Here is a 23,717-nt window from a genome sequence, read left to right as displayed (position 1 = left end):
ACAAACCGCTCTTTCTAAACAAAGGGATTTTCTGCAGATGGCCAGAGTGCCAAGCTGACGGGTACCTGAGGAGCTCCCCAGCAGCTGACTTTCTGCAGCACACAGCAGAGGCCACACCAGTCATTTATAATTCAGGTTTTCCTTTACCTGTTGCCCCCATTCACTCAAGAAGAAAAAGGGTAGGAAGAGAGAGAGGCTTCAGAGAGACAAGAGTCGAAGGAAAGGGGAGAGAATACTAGTGATCTGATAGTACTGAAGAGGCAGAGAAGAAAAAGTACAGAGACAAAATGGAGAGCCAAAAAGAAATGACAGCAAAAATAAAGCTATAGAGCAAAACAGAGAAACCTGAAAAGAAAAGAGTAAGGCAATACCACCAACATCAGATTTTCAAACATAACTCCCTACTAGAAAAGCAGCATAAGAAGTCAGTTAAAAAATTTCTAGCATTGATAAGGCTTAACAGGAAGGGAAAACACACATTAGATGGACTCAAGAACATCAAACTAGTACTAGTTTTACTGGTAGGATAATAAAAAAAGGTGGGAGGGGGTAGATGATTATGGGGGAGCTTGATGATGAAAAAGATGACAGTGATGAATACCACCACCGCTCCAAGCAGCTCGGCCCAGCCAGGTAACCACAGAACAATGCACACCGCTGCTGGCATTTTTCACCACAAAAAGCAGAGCACTGAACGAGGCAAGAACCTGATAGCCGTGGCAATGTCTGGACACTCAGCTTCAGCCTTGTGCGTCCTTGACTCAACATCATCTCCTTTGCAGCAAATTTTCGGCATATTTTTATAGCTACTTCTGGGGGTGAGATGAGATGTTTGATGAACTAATGAGACTTATTTTCTGTAATAATTCCCACATTTACCAAATATGAAAGGCTAAAGCAAGCTGAATATATTACTGCATGCTTTCCAGCACAGACTTGATCCTGCGCAGTAACAGACTGGTACGTGTAAAAACCAAACCACTTTATCTACATGGTAAATCAATGCTTTGCCTTAGGCATCAACATTTGAAATCTCCACATGCAATAATTTACTGCACTGTATCAGCAATAAACATATTTTGTTACTACTCACACATCAACTACGCTTCCATTTAAACCAGTATATGAGAAAGAGAGAAATGCAACCATGCAGGACCAAGTCTGAAAGCTTCCTATAGCTTTTCCTCAGAATAATAGTTGGTCTAATAAAGAATGCTAACTTTCCCAAAACATACTGTTCCACACCTATCTGCAGCCCATCACATGTTACAGTATTTCTACCAGAGTCACAAAATAAAATAGCTGCAGACTGAAGCCCAACTTGGCAATACTGTTATTTGGGAACAGTCTGTTACAGTATTTCTTTGGAATTGTTGGAAAAGCTTTTTTGCAAATGGTGAATGTCCAAAGTGGAAGGTAGTATTAAGAACCTTGGGTCTGTCTCCTCACTTCCTTCTCTTCTTCATCCTCCAACTTTAGTCCCGTCTGTGCAACTATCACTCGGAGCACAGGTGCAGAACAGCCCCAGAATCACAGTAAGACATTTCACCTGCTCTTTACGTCAAGTGCCTGCAGGCAGGCCGCTGCCTGGTCGAGGCGCACACATTGTACAATAGCAAATTTTCTCAAACCAGTAATCTCGTTGAGACTATCTATCTGACAGACAGCTGCTATACAGCAACCCCTTGTACCCGTTTTGAAGGAAATACCTCACCGACATTTCCAAAACTTGTTGCTACCTCTATAAAAACTCCATATTGAATACTTCCAAAATATTGTGAGGTCTGCAAAAAAGCATTTTGTTCTTGGGACAAAGAACAGCAACCTGCAAGGCTGCCTGTCACAGCCCAGGCACCTGGCACCGCAGATGGCAGGACAAGCTCGGTTCACAGACCCTCAGACCACACTGACCACCGAACCCACAGGCTCTGTTCCCAGCTCAGGAGCCTCTTCCTCCCTCAAAAGATCAGGTGTCAGGGGACAAACTGCTTCTGCTGGAATCTATAGGTTTTGTCTGTATTTCATCTGTCCTTAATTAAGTTTTTTTTAAAAAATAAAATAAATCACAACATGGAACGTTTTAAGCCCACAAGGTGTTCTGACAGTACTTTGCATAAACCCTGCTTCCTTGATTTACACTTCTGTTCCTAAGAGTACTTGTACACTAAGAGTACTCCTGTTGATGAGGACTTACCCGCACCGGGAGAAAAAAACCACCTTCCTTCTACCTTTCTGCAAGTACTGTATTATCACCGCCGCGTAAAGCAGCCAAGTGCCCTCGCACCCGTTGAAGAGCCGTGCAAACAACCTCAAGACACCTCCGAGCACACAAGCAAACCCCAGTGCGTTTGACAAGCTCTGGACGGCCGCAGGTTGAACGAGGAGACGCCGCCAGGAGCCTGCACCGGGCCATCCCGCCGGGGCCGACGTGGGACCGGGCGGTGGGAGCCACCGGCCCCGAGACGCGCCCGGCCATCAGCCGCACGTCCGCGCGTGCGGTTCTGTACGGGTGTGCGCGTGCCTGGGCGCGCTTTCCACGCAAAGCCCGCTGCCGATGATGCTTCAGCAGGGCAGGAGAGCCCCCGGCCCCCCTCGGCAGCCGCCGGCCCCCCTCGGCAGCCGCCGGCCCCCCTCGGCAGCCGCCGGCCCCGGGACACTCACTGTGGGGATCGCTCTTCTCCCGGACGCCGTCCACCCTGCCGTCGGGGTTGATGCGCAGGAAGAAGCCGCCGTTCTTGCAGTAGAGCCGTTTGGGGTCCTTGAAGTGCCCGGGGGGGAAGGCGCCGCTGCCCCCGTCGTCGGGCAGAGCCGGCAGCGTGGTGATGCTCCCCGGGGCCGCCGCCGCCATGCGCCGGGCCCTGGCGGCGCCCCGCCGGCCCGGGCCCCCGCCGCCCCCCGCCGCCAGCCCCGGGCGGCCTCGCCCCCCTCTGCCGCGGCCGTCCAGCCTCGCCTCGCCTCGCCGCCCTGCCCGGTCGGCCCCGCTGCCCGGCGCGGCCGAGGGTCCCGTCCCGTCCCGTCCCGTCCCCTCGGCGGGAGCTGCGCAACGGCGCTGCCGGCCGGCGGGAGGAGGGCGGGCACAGCGGAGCCGAGCACGCCGGGGCCGGGCTCCCCGGAGGCACCGGGCTGCTCCCGCCCCCGCCCGCCCCCTCGCCGCGCCGGGGGCCGCTCCCTGCCGCCGCGGTCGGCGGGGGGAGGCGGCCGCCGGGCCGTACCCACGGCCCCGGGGGGAGCGGAGGGGGCCCGTGTGGCGACGGGCGGCGGCAGCGGGGGGTCGGGCCGGGCCGGGGAAGCGAAGGGAAGGGCAGCCCGAGTGGCGGGGCTCGGTTCCCCGAGAGCGGGGCAGTGCTGGGCTGGGCACCGCCGCCCGTCGCGCCGGCAGCGCTGGGCGCGGGATGCGAGTAACGCGCCAGCCTCGAGGTCGGACATCTTCTCCTCTGGCTTTATGAATAAAATAACGGGAGGGTTACTTTAAACCAGAAGTTATGTGGCCTCTGTATCGTATTAAATTGTTCAAATCGCAATACAGTGAAACCTGTGTCGACCTGTTGAAGTCCACGTGGCAAACATTTTGCTTCTGTGCATTTACCGGAGAGAAACCAGCTCTGTTCCCCTTCAGCAGCAGCAAACTGATCAACTGGGATCTACAAAAGGCAACACAGGAAAATTCTGGCACCGGCCTTCTAACACCACTACCACTATTGCTAAAACAAACGCATACATAGTTTACAAAGTGTATCGACCCATCAAATACACCTTGTGCTTGAGGCTGACAACAGTATGAAGAAGTTTGTTTCCAAATCCAGGCTTTGTGCCCCAAATCTCCTGTCTAGCAGCAGGCTGGTGATGCCTCTACCCTGGGAAGCTCTCTGACTTCAAAGGCAGCAACAAGCAGGCCTGGACAGTCCCAACCAGGACAGCTAATGCTGGTCTTTTCATTTCACAGAGCCAACATACAGCGACCTGCTTGAAGACATAAACGCCAAAGCAGGACACACTGTCCAGCACGTGCAATTTGTAATGTTCTTTTTGCTAACAGGTATGTAAAGCAATTGTGTTGCCAGTCAACTTCCCTTCCCAATTCTGACCCCTCGCAAGCCATAAATTGCAATTCTTCACCAGAATCGGTGACAGTTACACTGCTGCCTCTCTCCAGAGGCTGAATTTCGATGGACGGAGCAGGCAGAGCACAGCACGGCACGGCTCAGGGCAGGCACAGGTTCACCCCGTCAGCCAGCCACCCCCTCACAGCGCCACGGCCAAGTGTCACGCGCCCGCTGTCATTCTCCACGCATGGGGATTTCAGCCCCGTCGCTCACGAGCATCCCTCCACCCTCCTTACATTCTCCAGCTTCTCGCCAGCCGTCTCTCCACTCAGTATACTTTCTGCTATTTCCCCTGGAAACCCCACTGTTACTGCTGTACCTGAGAGTTTTGGACAGTTGCAGCCAACAGCAAAGACCCTCCTCATTTCCTCTTGCTCTTCTGCAACAGAAGCTGCACTCAGGGCTTTTTGTGTCCTTGCACTATAAAGTCTTCCAAACTCCTTGCCTCTTTCTTGGAAGGCAGATGAAGGGAAGATGAAGGTAGATTCAGGTAGATGAAGGGAAGGGGTGAACATGTCATTCTGTAACCTGTAAGAAGAAGTTGGTTTAAAAAAAAGCCAAAGCCAAACAACAAAAACCCCCAAAGCTTGTCTGAAGACTAAACATCCATAGTTTCACTTGACCATTTCTCTAACTCTCTCTTCTTCACACACAGAAGGCCATTCACAGCTCTCGCATATCAAACCCTGAGCATTGCCCTGGGAAATCAAATTTCAGCACCTCACGTCAGCGCTCCATCTTCTGTGAAGAAGGACACAGCCGGCAGGGCAGGAGCAAGCCCCTGTACCCTAGGAGCACCCCATACGAGCGCAGCCATGGCTGGCTGGAAGCCCCGTCACCGAGCTCCCTGCAGCTTAAACACCATGTTTCACAGGACAGGGCCCTGATATGTCTGAGAGTCTTCTGAGCGCTGGCCCCCATGATAAGGCCCAACCCTGTGGTGGCAGGGTGGGTAAGGTAATCAGCTCAAATTTCTTATCAAATGATCCTTTTAACAACTTGTGCAGTACTAAGTGGCTACCAGTAAAATTATGGGGCTTTAAAAGCTTGTCGTTGGGGCTTGTCTCTGCAGGGCCTAGAAATAAAACAGAGCTAGAATCACAGAATCATCTAGGTTGGAAAAGACCGTGAAGATCATCTAGTCCAACCATTAACCTAACACTGCCAGTTCCCATCTACACCATATCTCTCAGCGCTATGTCGACCCTACTCTTAAACACCTCCAGGGATGGGGACTCCACCACCTCCCTGGGCAGCCCATTCCAACGCCTAACAGCCCATTCTATAAAGAAATACTTCCTAATATCCAGTCTAAACCTTCCCTGACGCAACTTGAGGCCATTCCCTCTTGTCCTATTGCTTGTTACTTGGTTAAAGAGGCTCATCCCCAGTTCTCTGCAACCTCCTTTCAGACAGCTGTAGAGGGTGATGAGGTCTCCCCTCAGCCTCCTCTTCTCCAGACTAAACAACCCCAGTTCCCTCAGCCGCTCCTTGTACGACATGTGCTCCAGACCCTTCACCAGCTTCGTTGCCCTTCTCTGGACACGCTCGAGTAATTCAATGTCCTTTTTGTAGTGAGGGGCACAAAACTGAACACAGGAATCGAGGTGCGGCCTCACCAGTGCCGAGTACAGGGGTAAGATCACTTCCCTGTCCCTGCTGGCCACGCTATTTCTGATGCAAGCCAGGATACCATTGGAAGGTCATATTCCCTAAGCTATCTTCACTCACCTCTAGATCTGCCAATTTTATTTTTTTAAAAATATATTTTCCCTTCTCTTCTTCAAATGGAAAATATACCAGTTTTTGTTTTCTCCATTCTACTTTCTTCTGCACTCCAACCTCTTAATATGGTCATTAATATTCCTCTTAACATTGACTAAAGCAATTTTGGCAGTAGCATTTTCCTTTCTTGTGGCCTCAACCACGTTATCCCTTCCACCACCCTTCCTCAACTCAGATCTTGTGCACAATTACACCCATACAGCTACTTCCCCTCCACCCAAACGATTAATTATCCCTGCTTCCAACCCCCTTCATAAGCCTTCTCTTGGCCTGCGTAAAGCATATTCCATGTTAAAATGCCTTAAACTCTACCTTCCTTCTACTTCAAAAATAAATCTTGGAGACCTATTCTCTAACCTGTTCCATTTATCTAAATTACCTACCTTTTTGTGTTTGTCTTGCATTGCTTTGTAACCAGCTAGATTTTTTAATAGAATCATAGAATATCTCAAATTGGAAGTGACCCGTAAAGATCATCAAGTCTGACTCCCTTCTCCTCACAGGAATAGCTTACCTCTTAAGAAAGAAAAACCTGTTTTATCCAGTGCTGCTCTCATACTTCAGGATCATACTGAACACAAGGCACTTCATAAACAAGACAGACACCCAATTCCAACGGGTGGAATCTGTGGACTATCTGTATGTCCAAACATTGCCTTTATTCGATATATAATGCTTAAATTTCTGCATACCCTCGGTAGCATCGTGCTCAGTACATCTGGGGAAAAAACAAAACAAACCAAAACCAAACCTAAATTATATTGTTAGTCTGGTCACACAAAAACCTTGAAAAATGCAAGAGTAATTTTTGAGATACTTCAAATTAGGCGTAACAAACTCCATCAATTTTTAATTTTTAATCCAAAGTGGAAGAATCCAGCCTACAACTTTCCCAGACTTTCCAGCAGTTACTGCTACAAATCCTGTCATAAGACAACCCCAGAAAATTTCAATCCCCTTTCATGGAAGCTGCTTTTGGACGGGTTTCAGCTATATGCCCTTGACAGTCTGCTCGAACTATGTCTCCACAGTGTGTTTGGTCACAAAGGTATCATGAAGATGGTGTTTGAAGAGCATGCTAAATTCATCAGCAGAAGACCTGATTTACTATAAAATAAAACCAAAACAAAAAAAACCCTCACTTTTGAAAAGCAATTAGAACTACAGGAAAGCAAAGACACACAGGAACACCTTGGCTCACGCATCTTCCCACCATTAAGACATATCAGCAGGTGGTTTGTATCTCTACGGCAGCAGGAAATGCTTCCAACTAACATCAGCCCCAGGCCTCCAGTCCTTCACAGCACTTCTGGACTCTCTGGGTTTCTTGGCTTCCTAATCCCTCTCTTTGGTGCATATCCAACTAACGATTAGCCAAAAAGAGATGGATAAATTGTGTCTCTTTTGAAGTTTTTCCTGTGTTGTCTAGCGCTCAGCTAGTAGTGGAAAAAACATCCCTCTCACTTCACCAGCACGTATCAATGCCGAATGCCTCCCACCAAATTCTCAGACATTCACTTGTCAAAGGCAACGTCCTCCGCAGAGTTCGACACTCGTGGCCAAATCTTCTGTAAGCGTCTTTGACTTCAGCGTTGCGCTAGCACACAGTCTGGCCCTCAGTTTACGGGAACGCAGGAGCTGCCAGACAGCCGGTAACACCCCACCGGGGAGTGCCAGGTCTCGGTCAGAGCAGGGAATATCTTCCACGTTGCCTGGCCTCTTGCAGTTAGCGTAAGCCTCATGCTCTCCAAATCATCAATACGTATCAATGTTATACCACACACCTTCTCCTGAATCTCAAGAACGCAGTGATAAAAAACCTTATATACAGCAAAGATTTAGCTAGACTTCTCTGACAGAGGGCTGCAGTTCTTCTAATTCAGTCTTACTTGGTTAATCCTTAGCATTAAGGAAGACTCTTTCTTCCTCCAAATAACCCTGTGGGAAGAGAGGCTTGAAAAGTGAGAGGAAGGCAATTCGTTGTTCTGGTGTTTTGTGAAGACCAGAGTTGTACTAGGATTAGAAAAAGGGAAAGAGCACTCTCTCTTTCTCTCTTCTACTTCTAACTTTCTGGATGTTACAATTCTCCGCTCCAGATGTATCCTCCAGCTTAGAAAAATAAATCACAAAATAGGCATAATGTAGATGGCCCTTGAATAAAACCACCTCAGTGCTCCCTCCAAGTGGAAGATAACCTTAACGTGAGAGAGAGGCTTTTGTGCAGGCAGACCAGGCAGACATCTGGATAGATGAAATATAGTAAGTGTCTTAATCTGTTAGTGAATTATTTATGTTTGAGGTAACACACTTCTGAGAAAAAATTATTGCTTAACTTTAAATATATTTCTTTCCTTCAAAGCCTGAGCATGAGTTTAAGAATTCAGTAGCAATTTATTCCCCAGAATTCTTAGTTCTTTCACCCTCAGTGGCTGATATTTATATTCTAAGTCAATATTCATATGCTCACACAGGAGCTTGAACATATGTTTCAGCTGCTTTGTATGATGGAAGCATACAGTCACAAATCTGTCTATAACAGACTGAAATTCTCTTCTAAATACTAGTTACTATAAAAAGCAATCTCATTTTTTGCTCACTTATTTGTAAGTGCAGTTTATGAGAAACAGTTTCTGTATTTTAAGTATATATTCATATTATTAAGTGCCTGAGAAAGTCTTCTTGCATGGCCACTTTTTTAAAAAAACTAACAGAAGTTCAGCTTTTCATTTACCTTTCTGATGACTTTATGACACTTTCTCAATATTTCTTTTTTTTTAAAACAAAAGCTTATTTCTTCCCTCTTAATTTTTTTTCTGGTACAAGTAATAGAAAGAAATCACATCAACATTATTAAAAATCTCCTCCCTATTATAAACCTCTTATAGTCTCCATTGCAGTTCAGAAGAGTACTTTATTCCTGTAAAGCACCAGTGGACACTTGTTTATGTCTTTCTAATTTTCTGAATATATGCTTACTCTGAATATGACCACAGATGGCCAAAACTTTGTTTTGGGTTGTCTTTACAAATGGTTGATGTTGGAAACATAACAGCCTGGGATGGCTGAAGATAAGAGAACTAACAATCCTGTGAGGCTTAAATTGGAAGTAACTCAAATTTGTTACAGTCCAAAATGATTGCACTTGGAAAAAGAACTGAACTGTCTAGAAGCAGTGACAGCTGTTGCAGATATAAGAGACATAGTAGTGACCTCAGCTTATGAGAAATAAGAAATAGTGTTCTGAGTACAAATATTTATGAAGGTTAGAGTTCAGAATTAGTAAAATCACGACTCTCCCTCCCTCTAATGTATATCCAAACACATATACACACTCTCTCTCTGTATCCACATTATATAGAGTAATACATATAAATTAGCAAAATTACTCCAGGCTAAGAAAATAATGTCAATATGAAGATTGATAATACTAATTAGAAAATTACAATTTAAGAAATACTCTGAAATCAAACATGATGAACTCAAAGAATTTGAGTTAATATTGGATTACAAAGAAATCCAAATTTATTAAGGTAAGAGATTCCTTAGTGGGAAGAACCATAAAACCACACCTCTTTCTCACAGCAGTGCATTATAACCATAAGATCACTATTTAGATATTTCTCTCTCCTGATCCCATGGCACTGGAAGGGTAGTGGCTGAAGAGGTCAGTGGCCCAGCTGTCCTTCCTGTCTCCAGGACAGCAGTGGCTGAGCTGCCCCAGCGTGGGCTCTGCATCAAAGCAATTTAAAGACCTTTATGTTAGGTCAGTAGTCCTCTCAGTTGTCCCAAAGTAACTTATCCCTTGCTTAGGACTCAAGATAGGTTTCAGTTTCACTATATCACCACAGGGTAAAGCAGTTGCTCTTGTCCTGAAAATGCTTGGACACATGTTAAGAGATTATCAGATCTTTTTCCCTATAACGAGGGGAAAACCAGTGCTTGTGAGGCAGATACAAAAATGCAGCCAATGTCTGTGGTGTTGTTGTCATCATTTAAGAAACCCATTAACCCATTTGAACAGAGCACATACAAACATTTAAGTGGATCTCCACATAAACACAGAATAGTTGAGGTTGGAAGGCAGCTCTAGAGATCATCTGGTCCAGCCCCCCCTGCCTCAAGCAGGGTCACCTAGAGCCAGTTGCAACAAGTCTACTTGCAACAATTCTAACAATTTTAACTCTAAACATTTCCACATCAACTACAAACCACTTGGGGTCAAACATAGTCTCTCTCTGTGTTAACACTGCCTAGCAAGTGATCAGGAAACAGTGGAAGATCTGTTGCACATTCTTCTTTACCCTCTTTTAAATTGGGTTCGTGGTGTCTTACAGGGGTCATATGATTCATAACTTCCATATGGGCTAATTTTGAGAATGCTAAATTATTCACAGGAATGCAATTGGAAATTAAAATATAGGTGGAGGTGAGGAAAACACTCTTTCCGTTCACTGGTATGTTACAGTACAAGGCCAAACTAATTTCATGGAGGAATATAGCAAAGACAGACTATTCCCAAGGAACAGGAGTTACCACATCATGCAGCTTTCATCATTTCACATTTAAGGGCAAGGAGAGATGAGATCAGTGAGACGTTACAAAGGAAAAAAAAAATGTTATTTTACTACATCACTAATTTAATTTCTACCAGTTGCTCAACCGCAATCTTGCTCTGCATTATTTCTGTAGAATATATTAGCTGGTAGGTAGAAAATAGCAAGAATAAAAAAACAAAACCAAAACCCTCTCTCTTGGTAACAATCTGTACTGATAGTATTCCAGAAGGAATGTCACAACAACCCTCCCGTTTGTTTTCTCTTTGTTTCAGGACGGTTTCCATGGATCCCCAAACCTAGGCCCCACTGAAGGGCTCCCCAGAGCATAACGCCATGTAGCAGCAAGTCACAGACCAACCATCACATGCAGAACACAAACAGAATTCCAGTAGCACAGTCAACACATTAAACCTCTTGCAAATACAGTTTAGTCTTCAGGATATCAGCACACTAGTATTTGAGAAAGGAGACGGGCCCTGGAACACTATTAGAAATGCAAAGAAATTATGCAGTCCCTTGTGCTGTATTAACTTTTAGTTCTAGGGAGGGAGAACTATCCCAAATGAGTTTGAGGCAGCATTTACTGCTGGGGTGGATATAGTTATTATTGCTCCACCACACCCCAATGCATCCATCCATGCAACAACTAGCTTAGGTGAAACGCCTTCCGCAATTCTCCACTTTCTCAGCTATGAAATCATTCCCATACGTCTTTTAGGGTTACTATTACTGCACACAAACCTACACCTCCTACAATATCTGAAGTTACAAGTACTGTAAGTGCAACTTAAGCCAACTGGCTCTTGTGAAATCTTGTTTGTTTCTTGGAGAGATGCTTAGCGCATTTCTTCGTGGTAGTTTAAAAAACTGTAATCTGCTGTCTGCATGCCAAAACAGAATTTGTTATCTGCCAAAAAATGACTTTCCCAACACTGTCCAGGCTATTATCTCAAACTTGACCTGCAACAATTAACTTCCAAGCATCTGGGAGGTTAAATTGCACAGTGATCTGTCTTTTTCTATGAAAAAATACATGACAATCGCTATTTAGTTTACATTCATTTTTCCACTCAGGAAAAATAAGAGAATAAATGTCTGCATAAACGACATTGTTACACCCTCATTAGTTTTATCACATGCAGTCTTCCACCAAGCACTTGATGGAAATTTTGTGAGAATATCCCCATCTTCGAAAGCAACCTGACGAGTGAAAATGGTTTGTATGTTGCTCTACAGTCCTTATCCCAGTGATAGCAAATTGATGTGCAAATGGATTTTGCTTTTTCGCCACTAATCAGACATCTATGTAAAGACATCACTGCTTACAGACATGACAGCAGATAATCCAGAAAGTGGTAGGAGAAGGACCTGCTCATACTTTACTGGTTGCATGTTAATTTTCCCTGTAGAATCTGGTCAAAGAATCACCAGCGAATGCTAAAGAGGAAGTTTGCTCTGACATGAACATGGTCAGCTACTGACCTCTACCTTGTTCAACTGCAGCCATGAATTCCAGCCATTTCATACTTCAGATGGCATTTGGGAAAACTTCTCTACAGACCCCTGTAACATTACAATGACATGCAAGAAAAGCTAGTTGTATCTTAAAGAGAATGCTGAAAGTGCAATCTCCAAGGAACAGAGACTTAAGGGTGAAAAGCAAGAGTTACAGGTGCCATTACCACTTTGAATGTTTGCTCTGAAGCCTTAGTGGTCTGTTAATCCGCCCTAATCTAAAACTGGGAATTCGCTACTGATAGCCTAAGAGGGCTATCACCTGATAATGGAGATAAAGCTGGACCCATTAGCTTTGCCACAGGCCACAATTACTCTGTGACATACAGTAAAAAGTTGTCTCCCAGGACATGGAGCTGCAGCAGTAGGGGTCAATATATGCATGGTATCAGTGGATTTTAGAGTCTTCTGACAGCAGACGAAGGGAAAGGCTGTGTAATACTCCCCAGACCCAGGAATGAAAACCAGGAAGACACCGAAATAGGCACAGACTCATCTTCCTTTCTCTTGTCTGCCCCACCCTCCACCCCCAGCCTGTCTCGCCTCCTCATCCTTTGTCCCCACCCTGTTCCTTTCCCTTCCCCTGCTGTCAGGCACAGGTTTCTAGTCTGCTTCTAAATCTTTCCCCAGCTCCTCATGCCAAGCTCTGTCCTCTGGACTACTTTTCCTTTGTATCTCACTATGGCTTCTAGCCATGTGCTCCATAGCTGGGTTTCCTTTCCCCACTTCTTCTTAATCCCTGCCTCCTTTTTTTGAAGTTCAAAGCCCATGTTCTCGTTCCCCAGCCAATCCTCATAACCCTGTAGTTTGTTTTTTCCAAAGGCTTTTTCATTTTCTTTTCCCCTAGCACTTTCCCTCCTCATGGTAGTTCCCAAGTCCCCATTTCACTCTCCTGGCAGGGCAGTAGCCTCCAGTCCCATCAGATTGCCCATCACCATCACGCTGGCACGCCTGCCTATGTACGACAGGTTATGCTGGACAATCTCCAGCCATCTCTGCTGGGAGCCCTGCTCCTCAGGTCACTCCTCAGCCCTTGCTTCACGGCACAAACCAGCCCAGGGGACCCAACACCGCCCCACACTGTCACATCACTTCAGGCCCTGCTGTCCCCAGAACAGGAAGGAGCAGGCAGAGGAAAAGGGAGGTGGTTTTACCCTGCTTGGTACCTCCCTTTCAACTATTCTCCAGCCCTTCGGTACAGAAGTTCTAATTGAGGCTGTTCTGAAGCATCTGGACAAGTTTCATGGTTATAACAAAATCCGTCACAAGGCTTCCTCTAAAATTTTGTGGAACTAGATGAAATTTTAACTGATCAGTTTCAAGCGCACGTGAATTCCTCTCTGACAAAAAGGCTGAAAAACTGAAATGATTTTTAAAACCCATGCAACTCTTGTCACAAAACTCTTATTACAAAACTCTTAATTCTTCTCTAAAGCAGATAACTATAGCATAGATTACCTCAGCAACTGCAACCAATCACAAACTTGTACATCATTTAGGATGTTCATGCTTCACTGTGGGGAAAAAAACCAAAATATATGTGGCTAACTTTATTGCCATAAATATTAAGGGCTTTCATTCTGACTAATTGCACACCTTGAGTCATTTCACTGAAGTCAACAAGTAATTTCTAAAAACAACAAAAAACTCAGTAAGCAAATAATGATAAAATCTTTTCCCTCAAAGACCAGCAACTCAAATTCATTGCAATTAATTATATTAATGAATTAAATTGAATCAAGGTGGCAGGCTAGCATTTTTAGCTCATATGTTTGTGTGCATATATTATACACGCAAGGATGCACATAGAACTGAGTGCTCAGAATTCGATTTTGTAAAATTCACTGGGCATCTTGGCCAAGATGAATGCTGGATTTTAGCTGTTGCTTCCATTCATAATTGAATTGCAGTTTTTCAGACAGAATAATCTCAGAGTTTTCATATTAAAATGACAGCAGTTTATGAATCAATTTATGGGCTTTGTCATCTAATGATTCATTTATTTTAAAAAGACCAAATTAATATCGATGATTCCTTTCACTGGGTTACACATCACATTTCATGTCAGTTGCTCCTAATATGAAGTTGGGCTTTTCTTTTATTATTCCCCATTGTTGCATTTCCCACTGTTGTTTTTGGAATACAAACAAATAAGGAGACTCACCTCAGAGGTATTAGCCTTTTCTTATGACATCAGTGTGTAGGCTGTGCAAAATCAAGGCATCAGTTAGTCACTCCACCATCTGTGTGGGCCCGGAGAAAGCAAGATGTAATCTGTCATATGGTGAGCTTTGTACAAAACAGCAACAATCCGAATTCAGCTGTGCAGATGAAATGGATCCCTTGAGGACCTTCAGTCTGCCAGAGCGTGCGCTTGTGGGTGTCAGCTGCTGGGGGTCAGCTCTTCATAACGCAACCAGGGAAAACTTTCTGTTTGTCCAGACAAGAATTGGGAGGGTGGTGGCAGTTTCACAGACAAGAGTTTGCTAGCCAAACTGTGGTGGTATAAAGTAGCACTTTAAAATTTCAGAGCCAACATCCTTTCTCATTTTTACTGACGTAAGAAAATTTGCTCTGGGATGATTTGAATACAAGAAAGGAGAAAGTGATTAAATCATTCCTTTTAGGTTTTTACTTCCCACAGGAGTAAACCCATTGACTTCCCTGGCCTCTCTGAAGCTCCCACAATGTTGTTGCTCAAAGTGGAGAAGGCAGGGGTCTACCACGCAAAGGAAAAGGTTAAACGCATAGTTAGCAGGTCTACAAAAGTCTCCCTGTACAGCATGTGCAGAGGAAGAACAGGACATGCACAGGATATATCCCCAGGCTACCTCGCCTATTTGGTTGGAATTTATAAAAACGTTACGTTTTACTCACACCCTTCAAATAGCACCTCTCCACTGACGTCTTTGACAGTCATCTCTAGATTTTATTTTTAGTGCATACAGACGACAATTACATGAAGGTACAGCAATATTTTTACCTATGGCACTTGCATGTTCCCAAGAAAAGTATGCAAGAGCCTTTACGGCCCTACATCAAATTACTTCAGCTTGTGCTGAACAGAATCCCTGTAACATGTGTTTTCATTAAATAGGTGTCTTGTCACAATCCCTACCACTACAGATACTGTAAGGTGACACCAATGCCATGCCAACTACTTCATTTTTATAAAGGATATCTGTGGAGATGACTTTCAAGCACAATTACTTATTCCAGCCTCCTTTTCACAGTGGTACCAAGTAGCCCAAAAGGCATTATTAGTTGCTGAGCAATGGTTCTTCTTTCTTACTTACATATTGGTCACTACTTTTTTGGACTTGGGTTTTTTTTTCAAATGTAAAGAACTCTGATACTTATTTTCAGAATAAGAATATGATCTATTTATTATTGAGCATAGTTATTTTTAGGGAACACTGGGTTTTTTCCTAGTGGGTAGTCTCACCACAGAGACGCAGATGAGCATAAATACTTTTCCCAGCTGTGGAATGGAGAACAGAAAGGAGCAGCAGAGAACTGTTATCTTTAGCAAACAAAAGACTCTGAAATTCTGAGGGAGGAGGAACGCAGTCTGTCTTCTCATCCCAACAGTCACCAGAAGGGGAAGAGCAAGCTGTATTAGACAGCTTTTTTTTTTAAAAAAAAAAAAGAAAGAAAAAACCAAAGAAAGGTGAATCTGCTGAGTACAGCCCAAAGACATTTGATTAGGAAAGCCAAAAAAGCTCTTTCTGTAAGCACTAGAGTCAACCCTTTTCATGTTTTGCTGCATCTAATAGTGTGTGGTTCCTAGGAGAAGGCTCCATGCTCCGTAAGGGCGAATAGATGAGACAGTTACAAGTATCATAACAAAGCTCTCAGGAGCTAGGGGTAGGAAAGCAGGAAGAAGTATATATGGGAAGAAGTGGAAAATGCAATATAAGGAATGAGTTACTGCCAATGCATGTTTTCTCCAGAGCCTATTATAAACATAAAGGTAGGTTAATCATCTAACAAAATCGGTGACTTTATTAAACAATTAGTTCAACCATTACTTTGAACTAACTTGTTTAATGCATCCCAGTGAGTGTCACATGACTGGCAGACATACACAATTAGTATTTTCATGAGTCAATTGAACATATTTCGGAGTTCTATTTAAATTTTTTTCTAGTTTAGGGGATGACTGCAATTAAATTCCCTTCATTGCAGTTGTTAGCTTGGTGACAAGCCTTTTTAAATCAAACCATTTCTGTCATTCTTCCTTACACTCTTACCTTCAACTCCCTGAGCATAACTTTCTAGAGAAATTAATATTTTAGGGTATCTCCATTTTGCCTACCATTTTTAAACAGCTGATTCCCAGTCAACGTCTTACATTCTCTCCAGGTTAAGCACCAATAAAGTATCTCAGCACTCTAAAATGAGTCTATTCAGACCTTGATCCAAATCCCTTAAAATTCTATTGGACTCTTTCAACTGATCGTGGTAGCCACTGGTTTTAAGACATCTGAGTTCCCAGCTAGTTCTCGCTAGAAGTCCTGGCCCTATGCATCACATATGTGAAACTGCTTGGGTCTAGAATATGCAGTAAGGATAACTGAGTAAAGATGTGACAGAAATACTGATGAAGTGATTTGCGTTTTAAAGGGAAAAAAAGTCAGCATAATTTGTAGCTTTATCCAGTTATTTTTTAAGCAACTGTACTTAGCAGATGGAAGTAATTTCTCTGAAAAGAGGAAGCAAAAGAGGCCCCTGAAATTTTACGAAAGGGTGAACAAACACTTTTTGGCTGCCACATGCCCGAGACACACCACCAAGTTCCTAGTGGTCTAGGAAAAAAGCTGCAGCATACGTGTTACTGTATCATGTGTTAGGAGATAACAGAGATAAATAGTTTTGGTTGTTAAAGTTAGTAAAGCAGGCTACCTTTGTTCTTCCATTCACATACAAAATAATAGATCAGCACTGAATAGTCTCTAACTATTTTTATTTCAATCTCTTTATGTCAACTTTGTGTACTGTCTTAAAAAAAAGATTAGTATATATTATGGTGCTTGGATTACTACCATGTGACATAATTGAAAACACAATTACATTACCTCTCAGACACAAGTTTTTTTTCCAGGATGGTTACATGCAAGAAAGGCAAATCATGCTGTAAGCAATGAGATGAAAAGAGTGGAACAAACTGTATGCAATTAGCTTAGTAGACTACATGGAATTGGCCAGAATTCAGATGTGCTACAAATGAGTATAAACAAAGGAGTTGCATTTGATTACCTCATGTCTGAGTTTGATCTATTGATCTTGGCATATGAAAAGCGGTGGTACTGGGAGCAATTTAGCTGTAATTCCTGCTCTGCTCTAGCTAACTAAACTGTCATTGACTTCAACCTGCAGAAGATCAAACTCAGGATGGTTAAGAGTTTCCCTACTTTTAAAAACACTATCTTCAATACATTACACAAAGCAGAGGCAGGGCACAGAGGTCTGATCCTAACTGCCTTTAAAAGAAAAAACAAATATCAGTAAGACCTTTGCTATGAAACTTCAGTGGAATCAGGATTAACGTTTTAGGCCACAGGAGAAAAATCACATGTAATAAAGTAACACTGTACTGTTTCAGACTAGTATAAGAAAATTCTACTACAGTGTGCTTCTGGTGTTTTAAGACAGACCCATCAAAACTGGTTGAAAAAAAATCTTTACAAACATGTAGGAATATAAAACAGCATTCAGAACGAGCACAACTCAGAGGAGGGTTACACATCGCAAACAAGTGATGTTCATGTTGAAATGCATGAGACGTGCTTTATTTCACCGGAACATGTTTTATGATTTTCACATCAATCTATTCTCACTAGAAATTCACTGGCCATAAAGTATAATCTCACAACATTATTTTTTAAGGCAAATAATTTGTCAGAAAGAAGAAAATAATAACTGTTCTTAGATACAGTACAGTACCTGTTGCTGCCCTTTCCCAGGATGCAGCTGCCATTCACATGGCAGTTGTACCACTCTATAAGTTAGGGTAAAGATACAGCCCTAACAACTCTTTTTTTTTAATCTCCCTGTGGTGCACTATTGCCCTTGTTAACCTTCAATTCCCAACTGTTAGAGAAAGAAGAGATTTTTGACTCCAGGGAATACAGCCACAGCCCATGGAAAGCAGAAGCAAGCACAAGTCTTTTGGTACACCCAATTCCTTCCCCAAGACAGACAGACATCATTTTTTCAGATGAGACACAACCCGGCACTCCACAAAACAAAAACAAAAAAATTTTTTTAAAGTGTATGACACAATGGAGGAAAGAAGTTAGTGCTGAGGGTAAATTCCAAATAGCCTGGCATGTTCTCCTGGATTGTCTCTTACGTAACCTCCAAAATTCAGTCTCGCAGCAGCCTGCTGGGAGCAGAGGGGAGTGGGTCGGGAGCTCATTGACAATACCAGGCACATGTGCGCATACACACACAACCACTACACACACAAGGCAACAAGAATTAGCTAGTCCACTGCAAATGTCAGCCAATTTATGTAATATCCTTTTACTCAGCATTTCTTATTCACTGGAGAGTGAAAAATCTCAATAAACAGTCTCGAAAGAATTGAAAGTGGGGGAAGTTAGTTGGATTCATAGTCTTTCTCCGGTCACTGCTGTTGTTGACTGCTTGATAGTCTATAGGTTACTTCAATTAAATAACCAGTGAACAAGCAGGCACTTATTTCATAAAAATCACCAATGCAATTGGTGTTAACAAGTTCTAATTGTTATTAACAGCAGCTGTCATTTTAAGTTGACTAAGCACAGCAGCTCTGGGCTGCTGCTGTTCATGTTATCCCATGAGGCGCACAGAAGACTTACTCCAAAATCCAACTGGTCCAGAGAATAGTTTTTCAGATGGTAGAGAGCCAGAAAGTATAGACCAGATGACAGCAGTGCTAAGACTTGCTGATTTAACACACCTAGGAAACAAAGGAAAAGCTGAGAAGCGGGAAGAGAGCATGGAGATGAACAGACTGGATATAAATAATACCAATTATTTCCCCAGACAACCTTTCTAGTAAAGAAATACACTGGTGGTATACTTACACCATCTTGAAACAGGACCAAGACTCTCACCTGAACAGTGCTTCAGAATTACATATTTGGCAGATCAAGAAATACAACCTTTGTCACTACACTACATTACTTTTCTATGATTATGATTATTTTAAAATTACTTTCATTTCATATCACTAATTTCCTTCTCTTTCTAGGAGAGGGAACAGTAGTAAGCTGTTATGAATGCTGCAGCTTTTTTTAAAAATAGGAAGGAAAGAGAAAGAAAGCAGATTTTCTATTCATCACAAAACAGAAGAAGTTTCAGTTAATCGGCTTTCAACGAGAAATAAAAGATGTTATGACCAAAGTAAAGCTTACAATACACATCAGACAGAATTCTGAAATTAAATCATATCCCTTCACAGGTATTGAAAAATCTAAGAAAAATTTAGAGTTAAAAGTTCCAAAACCAAGTACAGAAATTCACAATGAAATATGTGGTCTCCATTTCTACAATGATAAGGGAAAACCAAGATATCTAATCAGCAAGAACAAAAGCTTGAATGTTTACATTTGTTACAGTACTTGTGTTTACCGTGAACACCTTTATTGACTTCAAATGTCCATACAAAACTCACCCAATGAGCCTTCCATTAAAAGCCATTGGTTTATGCTCCTCTTCAAAGCACAAAATTCAGTTTTTCCTACTCAAAATGTCTTAGTAACTCATTATACATTTCGGATTATCTATATGAGGGATATGAGGGAGAGGATTTTTTTTTTTTTTTTCAATTGTAAAGGTTCCAAAAATTTTGTAATGTTTGCTGTACTATTTTGTACCTGACTGGTCAAACCATTTTCTTACAGCTATTTCAAATCTCCATGATAAAGTAATCTGTTAATTCAGTCTCATGATGAATCTGATCTACATGAAGAAATTTTATTCTGGAGAGTTTTGTTTTATTATAGTCATCTTCAATTCTAATGAATACTTCTGGTTTTGATAGAGAAGACAGATCTATTTAACATATGGCTCTAACCTCTAAAACTGAGGGTAACGTTCTGTGAAAGATAGGGACATGTGTAGATAATTAAAAAATAAATCTGGTTTACATGAAAAAAATGTTCAGCAATAATCTTAAACAGTGTCAGCATGCATTTCTTTTATTTACAAGATTTAAGTTCTTTTTCTGACTTTCCTTTTTCAGTAACTAAAGTTTCCATTTGTTACTCTTGCTCCTCCTGGAAATTCAGCACTAAACAATAACATAACTTGTTATTACAAATACTTAGATGACTTTGCTGAAGGAACAAAGCATGTCCCAAGAGTCATCAGATCCAGTTCGGCTTAAGGGTTCTGTCTAAAATTAAATGCAAAATGTTCCTTTAGATAAAAGTAAAATAGAGGATATGTTAGCAAAAAACCTACAGGAAATGAGAAAGTATTAGAGATTGTGTTTTAGTTTAAGTGTAAAAAGATTATGTCTCAACATATCATCATCAATGACCCTTTATTTAAATGAATCCTGTTGATATGATCTGAATATACCATTTTCCAGAACAGGAGGCACATATATCATTACATACCATTATGTAGTGCATCTAAAACAAAGGGTAAGCTCCGGACTTGCTCTAAATCCTTCTGAATTCAGTCTCTTTTGACTGAAATATGAACTTGAGTAATGCCTGATGAGATGCCCCCCTCCAAGAAATCCCACTTGTAGAGAGCATGACACCACAAACCTTGCAGTATGCAGGAGGTTCTAAAACTGGTTAATAGGATCCTCTACCACAAAGAAATAAGCAGAAGTCTGATGGATTTTTATTTTATTTTCAACTCGGAATTTGTTTTATTTAGTCATGTTTAATTTTTAATTATATCATGCTGGCTGAATGCTTAGTTGTATTGTGGCACTCTGCCCAGAGATCCTCATGGATGCAGCTTTTAACAATTTCTTTGTGTTTCACAGATGGTCTGTATTTGCCTTTTTCTTTTTTTTTTTTTTTTTTTTTAGTATATTAATTGCAAGATTTAAAAATGAAAAGAAAAAGCAATAATAGCAGTGGAGCAGTTTTAGGCTTCAAGTGGCTACTTGTCTCCAGAGTTTCTCATGGAACTGACTTGCTTCAGATCAATGCAAGGTCTGCAACATACATATCGTATCAATCTCTTAAATGTAGTTTGAAGTATTAGCAATATGTAATGCCTTCAGAATTATGTCTGATGTAACGGTAAGAGATTGTCTGTTATAACTGCAACAACTACAAAACCTCTCATAAGGAATTGCCATTTATTGTTAGTCTGCTGTAATGCAGCAGATCTTTGCTGCCTCAAACATACCTGTAAGGCAATGAGCAGACATTCACTATTACAGTGGATTAATAAACCTTTTAAACCTACCTCGAGGCAAGGCATGGGGTGTGGGCTTACTTGGTTAAGGAAAGATAGGTAATGCTGGAAAACTAGAAAAACAGGAATGGGGATTTTCTCCCTGAAAGGGAAGAATAACAATACATCCTTCCCCAGAGTAGTTCTTTTCCAGACTGCACAGCCTATAGGCAGTTCCCTATAGGGTACGCTGGAGTCCTCATAGACAATGCAGTAGTTTGAGAAGGTCACATGGTTCCCACCATTTGGGGTATCCTAAATATCAACTGTAGCCAACCTCTGGTAATCAGCTTACTAAGGAAACAAACCAACACAACAGCCACAAAAAAAAAAGTGACTCATGATATTCTACAGACTGGCTTATACATTACTCCAGATAACATCAGGGAGATAGTCCCATCCACTGCTGGTAATGTCCTCCAGACAAGGCTACACAGTGACTCTGTCTTACGTTCACTTCATTTTCAGCGACATTTCTTGTGACAATCAGGACTGGAAAGTCCTGACTGATTGCCGCAAATCACAAGTAGCCTTAGTCCTTCTCAGAAGCAAACACTGGGATCTTGATCCTAAATATTCTGTCTTTGAGGATGTTCTGGGGTTTGGCTTTAAGTCCCTCACTTTCCTGCCAATTTCAAATGTGATTCAAAACCGAGTTCATTTTCTGGTCTGTTGTAGTCATTCTCACAGGACTTTGTTACAAGCAGAATACAGAGGGGACTGTAAGAAAGTAAGTTGGAAGAATTTTGGAGCTGGCACATCTAAAAGGATTTAAGAGGCTAGATCAGATGACAAGGCTATCATCTTTATATTAATCCCTTCCTTCCATGCACATTTTGGAGGCCTAGGAAGAATTCTCTCTTGCCTAAATTTTTAATACAAAAAGCTACTCATGTAGAGATAACCTCTACTGTAGAAGATGTGCTGTTCGACTGTCTTGTCATTAATGAACATGAAATTATCACAGTAAAGCAATCTGATAATAAATCCTAGACCACTTATGACTCCCTCCCAGTAAGTTAAATTTCAGTGGAACTTTTGCTATTGTTCTCAACAGATCACAGAGGGAAATTCAGGCTGTAATCGGCAGTGATTTCAAGGCAAATAAAAAGAAGTAAATAAATGCCACAAAGAATCCTTCTCAGGCTGCTGGCAACAACACAGCTACAAAATTAGCCTCTGCTTGTGACGTTCAAGCAGATGGGTGTCACCCAGGTGGAACAGATGACACATTAAACAACAGACAGTCTCTCACTCCATCATATTTGACCCCAAAAGAATTACAAAGCTCATATTTAAGGAGGAAATTTCTGTGATCTGCTATGCGTATGTGCATTTAGAGATAATAGGTACAGAACAGATTCTGTGATATAAGGGTTCTAGCTACATTAATTTAACCTACAGGCATTATGGAAAGAAGTCTATAGCTGAGCTTCCTACACAAAACCTTTTTGATCTGTTTGCAAAGCAGATATTTTGTTGCAAACAACAAGAGGAGGGAAGATTATAATTAGTTCTATTTAAAAACAAAACCCAATGAGAAATAAAGTGCAGTGAAAGAAGAGAAACAGGCTAAAGGTAGTTACCTCAGCAGATTTACCGCACTTCTCTGTTTATGAAGAAGCGTCAGCAAAGCAGTGCACATGGGCTTAAAAAAAACGAGTTTACGACTGGTACACGCATGGGGGAGGGTAGCCACACGTTACAGTGGGTCCCGCAGTTCAGAGACAGACATAGAGCCTGACAGTTCATCAGACTATTTATCTGATTATTACTAATGGCACAGTACAGAATATTTTGCTGAATGAGGTCCCTTACTGGGCCAAATCCTGGGAAATCGAGCCATTCCAGCGGGCTGACAACAGGCCTCCTGGGGACAACAACCTACCCACAGGAGAAACTCAGCACAACGCTGACCGTACGAGGAGAAGATTAGCTGTATAGCACATACAGGTCTTAGTGGATAAATGACATTTTAATCAAAGCTGGATCAGTTCAGTTAGAAACAGATTTAAGTCCAGTGAAATTCGTGATATGTCAAGCCAGGTAACTTCTAGTGTATTTTCTGCTCAGGAAATTTGTGGGATTTTTTTCAGGTAAATATTTAAAATAAAGCAGGTAGCTTTGCATCTGTTTAGGATTCCTGGTGAAAGCAATGAATCTGTAAACAAGGGCAGGCAAAATAGGGTATGAATCTATTCTAAAGGAAGCATAATTAAGAGCACTTTATTTTTACAGTCCACAGTAAAAACCCTTAATAGCTAGAAACATTTGCTGTTTTTCAAAGCTTGAATATTTCAAAAAGACTGTTTTCCATCCAATATCACAAGAGGGAAATAACCAA

At 42.2% G+C, this 23,717-nt stretch overlaps 1 protein-coding gene across 1 annotated transcript in view; it reads right to left on the bottom strand.

Annotated features, from left to right (window-relative positions):
• FGF2 (fibroblast growth factor 2) overlaps positions 1 to 3,426 on the bottom strand; it is a 34,487-nt gene extending 31,061 nt beyond the window's left edge. The window contains 6 exon segments of the mRNA XM_074867263.1: positions 2,662 to 2,995; positions 2,998 to 3,081; positions 3,083 to 3,131; positions 3,133 to 3,307; positions 3,310 to 3,370; positions 3,373 to 3,426. Coding sequence (XP_074723364.1) covers positions 2,662 to 2,995; positions 2,998 to 3,081; positions 3,083 to 3,131; positions 3,133 to 3,307; positions 3,310 to 3,370; positions 3,373 to 3,426 — 757 coding nt within the window.
• Between the last annotated feature and the right edge of the window lie 20,291 nt (positions 3,427 to 23,717).

This window comes from Strix uralensis, chromosome 4, assembly GCF_047716275.1.
Source record: "Strix uralensis isolate ZFMK-TIS-50842 chromosome 4, bStrUra1, whole genome shotgun sequence".
Classification (NCBI taxonomy): Eukaryota; Metazoa; Chordata; class Aves; order Strigiformes; family Strigidae; genus Strix; species Strix uralensis.
Note: the sequence above shows the minus strand (reverse complement) of the source record. Positions and strands in the feature narration are given on the sequence as shown.